This window comes from Littorina saxatilis, linkage group LG10 (assembly GCF_037325665.1).
Source record: "Littorina saxatilis isolate snail1 linkage group LG10, US_GU_Lsax_2.0, whole genome shotgun sequence".
Lineage (NCBI taxonomy): Eukaryota > Metazoa > Mollusca > Gastropoda > Littorinimorpha > Littorinidae > Littorina > Littorina saxatilis.
The window spans coordinates 2,297,503-2,303,565 of record NC_090254.1 but is presented as its reverse complement, the minus strand read 5'-3'; the positions used below and the strand labels follow the sequence as shown (position 1 = coordinate 2,303,565).

The window sequence follows — 6,063 nt, the reverse complement described above, 5'->3', positions numbered from 1 at the left end:
TAAATATAAGCTTATCCTCTATTATATAAGAAAACAGACATTGCTCTGTCGTAAGTGCTCGTTTTCGTCGAGATTTTAAGCTTGTTTCTCTGGTCAGCATCAATTATTGCTGCGAAAACATCAAGTGCAAACAGCAGCTGAATACAATAATTCATTGACTGTGAGTCTTATTGGTTTTGTTTCCTGAATCTCACTGTGTTATGACATGATAGTCAATGAGCGTTCCCGCTCACCACGGAACAAAGAATAGATTCGTGACGTTCTTGTTGCTTCAAATATAATAATAATAATTGTCAGTAAGTACTGGTCTCGCATTTTGAAGATATTGTTCTGAATACCCGTCATTGAGGTGGCTTACTTCAGTTTTTAACTAATAAATGAATGCAGACCTACAATTGAAGTGACGATTTTAGAAACTTCATTTTTCGAAAAAAGTTGGACCCATTTGGCCACATTTTCTTAAACGACCCATAAATCTTATTACCGCAAATATGACAGTTACAATGGAATACACACGTACACACACAGATAGAACAGGAACCAGGGCAACATGAGATTCAGGAGATGTGTTTTAGGGGAGAGGAGGTCTTGACAGCACTTGGATAAAAACTATTCTTAAAACGGCAGGTACGGGCCCGGATGCTGCGGAAACGCCTCCCGGAAGGCAGGGTTTGGAACAAGTCTTTGGCAGGATGAGCATGGTCGGCCAGTATCTTTTTGACCTTCTGGTTAGTTTCTTTCTTTCTTTATTTGGTGTTTAACGTCGTTTTCAACACAAAGGTTATATCGCGACGGTTCTGGTTAGTGCGGGCAGCATAAATTGATGACATTGACGGAAGTTCACAGCCTACAATCCTAGATGCTGTTTTGACAATTCTATCTAGGCTGGATGTCTCTGCTTCAGTCAGTGGCACTTCCATACCAGACAGTGATGGAAGATGTCAGGATATGCTTTCAATGGCTGCCCTATAAAACTGGATGAGAATTTCATTTTTCAGACCAACTTTTTTCAATTGTCTCAGGAAGTCCATGCGTTTTTGGGCCTTCTTTGTGATGTGAATGAGGTTAGTATCACAAGACAGATTATTCGAATACATAAACCTTCTTTTTTGTGTGATTATTATCTATTTTGAATGCACCAAATATATAGGTATGTGAAAGTGGTGTGACATGCTGAAAGAGGAGTGACACAAATAGTTGGATTCGGTGTGCTGACGAGGCTCGCACGGGGCTAAACCTGTATGTTGTCATTTATATAATTTAGTGCACGACCCACAAGACAAGACGCAGCCAACGCAGAAAAAGGCCGACGCCCGTTTAATGAAGGCAAGACGGCTTCCAGACGACGGCCTCTTGCAAAGCAAGCAAGCGAGCGTGTACGTATCTGAAACTATATGAAGGATAGCCAGGCAAGAATTAAACACTGATTGGTTGAAACAGAAAAAGTCGTCTGCACTCGTCGGTAAACAGCCATGAACAGCCAATCGGATTGGCAGTTGTGCAGCCGATTTTTTTTTATTTTTTTTTATTTTATCGCGTAGCGAGCACCTCCAAGGCATGCTCGTCTATTCTCACCAAATCCACGCCTTCCTCGCTGCGAGAATTCCCCAAGACACGCTACTTATCATACAAACGTGTGAGATACCGCTCATGGCATAACAATATCGTTCACCACAGTTCATGTGAATGAGGTCATGTAAAACTAGTCTGGCGCGGACCTGTTTTTCACTGCGAATGATGCCAGAGTCACCGAGACAAACGTCATTACGTTTGCCCTTAATGTTTCCTCTGAAATAAATTTTAGAACAAACACGTCACGCAATACTTTCCAGGATGACGTTACTTTGCTTTGACAACAAAGATTGCACGAGGTTTACGAAGTGATCGAGGTTCCATTAGGCGCGTCTTTAATTTGGGCGCCTCGATTGTGGGACGTTTTGATCAAAAGACAGGCAAGTATAGTATGAAGGATACACAGAATACTACATGGCTTGTGTCGTACCAGATTTACACTCGGGTTTTTTTTTCAAATACTGAAAAGCTTGCTTTCGCTCGTATTTCAATATTTAAAAAAGCAACTCGTGTAAATCTGGTACGACACAGCAAGCAATGTAGTATTCTCTATTTTCTCGCTTCACTCGCTCTACTTGCCAAATCCTACCCTTCCTCCCCCCACTCGCTTTACTCGCTCTACTCGCCAAATCCTAGCCTTCCTCCTCCACTCGCTTTATTCGCTCTACTCGCCAAATCCTACCCTTCCTCCCTCCACTCGCTTTATTCGCTCTACTCGCCAAATCCTACCCTTCCTCCCTCCACTCGCTTTATTCGCTCTACTCGCCAAATCCTACCCTTCCTCCCTCCACTCGCTTTATTCGCTCTACTCGCCAAATCCTAGCCTTCCTCCCCCCTCTCGCTTTATTCGCTCTACTCGCCAAATCCTAGCCTTCCTCCCCCCTCTCGCTTTATTCGCTCTACTCGCCAAATCCTAGCCTTCCTCCCCCCTCTCGCTTTATTCGCTCTACTCGCCAAATCCTAGCCTTCCTCCCTCCACTCGCTTTACTCGCTCTACTCGCCAAATCCTCGCCTTCCTTCCTCCACTCGCTTTACTCGCTCTACTCGCCAAATCCTAGCCTTCCTCCCTCCACTCGCTTTACTCGCTCTACTCGCCAAATCCTAGCCTTCCTCCCTCCACTCGCTTTACTCACTCAACTCGCCAAATCCTAGCCTTCCTCCCTCCACTCGCTTTACTCACTCAACTCGCCAAATCCTAGCCTTCCTCCCCCCACTCGCTTTACTCGCTCTACTCGCGTAATCCTAGCCTTCCTCCCCCCACTCGCTTTTCTCACTCTACTCGCCAAATCCTAGCCTTCCTCCCTCCTCTCGCTTTACTCGCTCTACTCGCCAAATCCTAGCCTTCCTCCCTCCACTCGCTTTACTCACTCTACTCGCCAAATCCTAGCCTTCCTCCCTCCACTCGCTTTACTCGCTCTACTCGCCAAATCCTAGCCTTCCTCCCTCCACTCGCTTTACTCGCTCTACTCGCCAAATCCTAGCCTTCCTCCCTCCACTCGCTTTACTCGCTCTACTCGCCAAATCCTAGCCTTCCTCCCTCCACTCGCTCTACTCGCCAAATCCTAGCCTTCCTCCCTCCACTCGCTTTACTTGTTCTACTCGCCAAATCCTAGCCTTCCTCCCTGCACTCGCTTTACTCGCTCTACTCGCCAAATCCTAGCCTTCCTCCCTCCACTCGCTTTACTCGCTCTACTCGCCAAATCCTAGCCTTCCTCCCTCCACTCGCTTTACTCGCTCTACTCGCCAAATCCTACCCTTCCTCCCTCCACTCGCTTTATTCGCTCTACTCGCCAAATCCTAGCCTTCCTACTCCACTCGCTGCTATCGGTGACATCAAGCAGGCACCTGTCAGTGAGATCAGGCAGGCACCTGTCAGTGACAACTTCTTCTTCTTCTTCTGCGTTCGTGGGCTGAAACTCCCACGTACACTCGTGTTTTTTGCACGAGTGGAATTTTACGTGTATGACCGTTTTTTACCCCGCCATTTAGGCAGCCATACGCCGTTTTCGGAGGAAGCATGCTGGGTATTTTCGTGTTTCTGTAACCCACCGAACTCTGACATGGATTACAGGATCTTTTTCGTGCGCACTTGGTCTTGTGCTTGCGTGTACACACGGGGGTGTTCGGACACCGAGGAGAGTCTGCACACAAAGTTGACTCTGAGAAATAAATCTCTCGCCGAACCTGGGGACGAACTCACGCTGACAGCGGCCAACTGGATACAAATCCAGCGCGCTACCGACTGAGCTACATCCCCGCCCGTCAGCGACATCAAGCAGGCACATGTCAGTGCAGTGAGATCAAGCAGGCACCTGTCCGTGAGATCAAGCAGGCACCTGTCAGTGATATCAAGCAGGCACCTGTCAGTGACATCAAGCAGGTACCTGTCAGTGAGATCAAGCAGGCACCTGTCAGTGAGATCAAGCAGGCACCTGTCAGTGAGATCAAGCAGGCACCTGTCAGTGAGATCAAGCAGGCACCTGTCAGTGAGATCATTGGGGTGTGGGAGGCGGTGGTGACCTGGCAGCATCCACTGGGGTGAGAAGAGTTGGGGTTTGGGAGGCGGTGGTGACCTGGCAGCATCCACTGGGGTGAGAAGAGTTGGGGTGTGGGAGGCGGTGGTGACCTGGCAGCATCCACTGGAGTGAGAAGAGTTGGGTGTGGGAGGCGGTGGTGACATGGCAGCATCCACTGGAGTGAGAAGAGTTGGGGTTTGGGAGGCGGTGGTGACCTGGCAGCATCCACTGGAGTGAGAAGAGTTGGGTGTGGGAGGCGGTGGTGACATGGCAGCATCCACTGGAGTGAGAAGAGTTGGGGTGTGGGAGGCGGTGGTGACATGGCAGCATCCACTGGGGTGAGAAGAGTTGGGATGTGGGAGGCGGTGGTGACCTGGCAGCATCCACTGGAGTGAGAAGAGTTGGGGTGTGGGAGGCGGTGGTGACCTGGCAGCATCCACTGGGGTGAGAAGAGTTGGGGTGTGGGAGGCGGTGGTGACATGGCAGCATCCACTGGGGTGAGAAGAGTTGGGGTGTGGGAGGCGGTGGTGACCTGGCAGCATCCACTGGGGTGAGAAGAGTTGGGGTGTGGGAGGCGGTGGTGACATGGCAGCATCCACTGGGGTGAGAAGAGTTGGGGTGTGGGAGGCGGTGGTGACCTGGCAGCATCCACTGGGGTGAGAAGAGTTGGGGTGTGGGAGGCGGTGGTGACCTGGCAGCATCCACTGGAGTGAGAAGAGTTGGGTGTGGGAGGCGGTGGTGACCTGGCAGCATCCACTGGAGTGAGAAGAGTTGGGGTGTGGGAGGCGGTGGTGACATGGCAGCATCCACTGGGGTGAGAAGAGTTGGGGTGTGGGAGGCGGTGGTGACCTGGCAGCATCCACTGGAGTGAGAAGAGTTGGGGTTTGGGAGGCGGTGGTGACCTGGCAGCATCCACTGGGGTGAGAAGAGTTGGGGTGTGGGAGGCGGTGGTGACATGGCAGCATCCACTGGGGTGAGAAGAGTTGGGGTGTGGGAGGCGGTGGTGACCTGGCAGCATCCACTGGGGTGAGAAGAGTTGGGGTGTGGGAGGCGGTGGTGACATGGCAGCATCCACTGGGGTGAGAAGAGTTGGGGTGTGGGAGGCGGTGGTGACCTGGCAGCATCCACTGGGGTGAGAAGAGTTGGGGTGTGGGAGGCGGTGGTGACCTGGCAGCATCCACTGGAGTGAGAAGAGTTGGGTGTGGGAGGCGGTGGTGACCTGGCAGCATCCACTGGAGTGAGAAGAGTTGGGGTGTGGGAGGCGGTGGTGACATGGCAGCATCCACTGGGGTGAGAAGAGTTGGGGTGTGGGAGGCGGTGGTGACCTGGCAGCATCCACTGGAGTGAGAAGAGTTGGGGTGTGGGAGGCGGTGGTGACCTGGCAGCATCCACTGGGGTGAGAAGAGTTGGGTGTGGGAGGCGGTGGTGACCTGGCAGCATCCACTGGGGTGAGAAGAGTTGGGGTGTGGGAGGCGGTGGTGACCTGGCAGCATCCACTGGAGTGAGAAGAGTTGGGGTTTGGGAGGCGGTGGTGACCTGGCAGCATCCACTGGAGTGAGAAGAGTTGGGGTGTGGGAGGCGGTGGTGACCTGGCAGCATCCACTGGAGTGAGAAGAGTTGGGGTGTGGGAGGCGGTGGCGGTGGTGGCGGTCCAAAACTTGCCATATCTTGTCGATTATTGTGATATCTATATCCATTCTAGCATCCAGCTGTCTAATACCCAAGGCATTTGAAAACTTGTAACCCTAAATTAATTAGCTACCGATTTCGAGATATTGGCAATTTTAAGAAGCCTCAACGCATTTTCGTCAAAACGCTATCGATTTCGCGAAATGTGCAGCGTTTTGCCGATTATGCGAAATGGGCAAAAATATTGCTGATTCTGCGTATTCTGCAATTACGTGAATTGGGCATGGCACATACATTACGTGAATTGGGCATGGCACATACATTACGTGAATTGGGCATGGCACAT

At 51.1% G+C, this 6,063-nt stretch overlaps 1 protein-coding gene across 1 annotated transcript in view; it reads right to left on the bottom strand.

The window, feature by feature from the left end:
• LOC138979112 (uncharacterized) overlaps window positions 1–5,785 on the bottom strand; it is a 5,964-nt gene extending 179 nt beyond the window's left edge. The window contains exon 1 of the mRNA XM_070351922.1: window positions 3,773–5,785. Within this exon, the coding sequence (XP_070208023.1) occupies window positions 3,773–5,785 (2,013 nt within the window). The remainder of the gene's footprint in view (window positions 1–3,772) is intronic.
• Window positions 5,786–6,063: the final 278 nt, after the last annotated feature.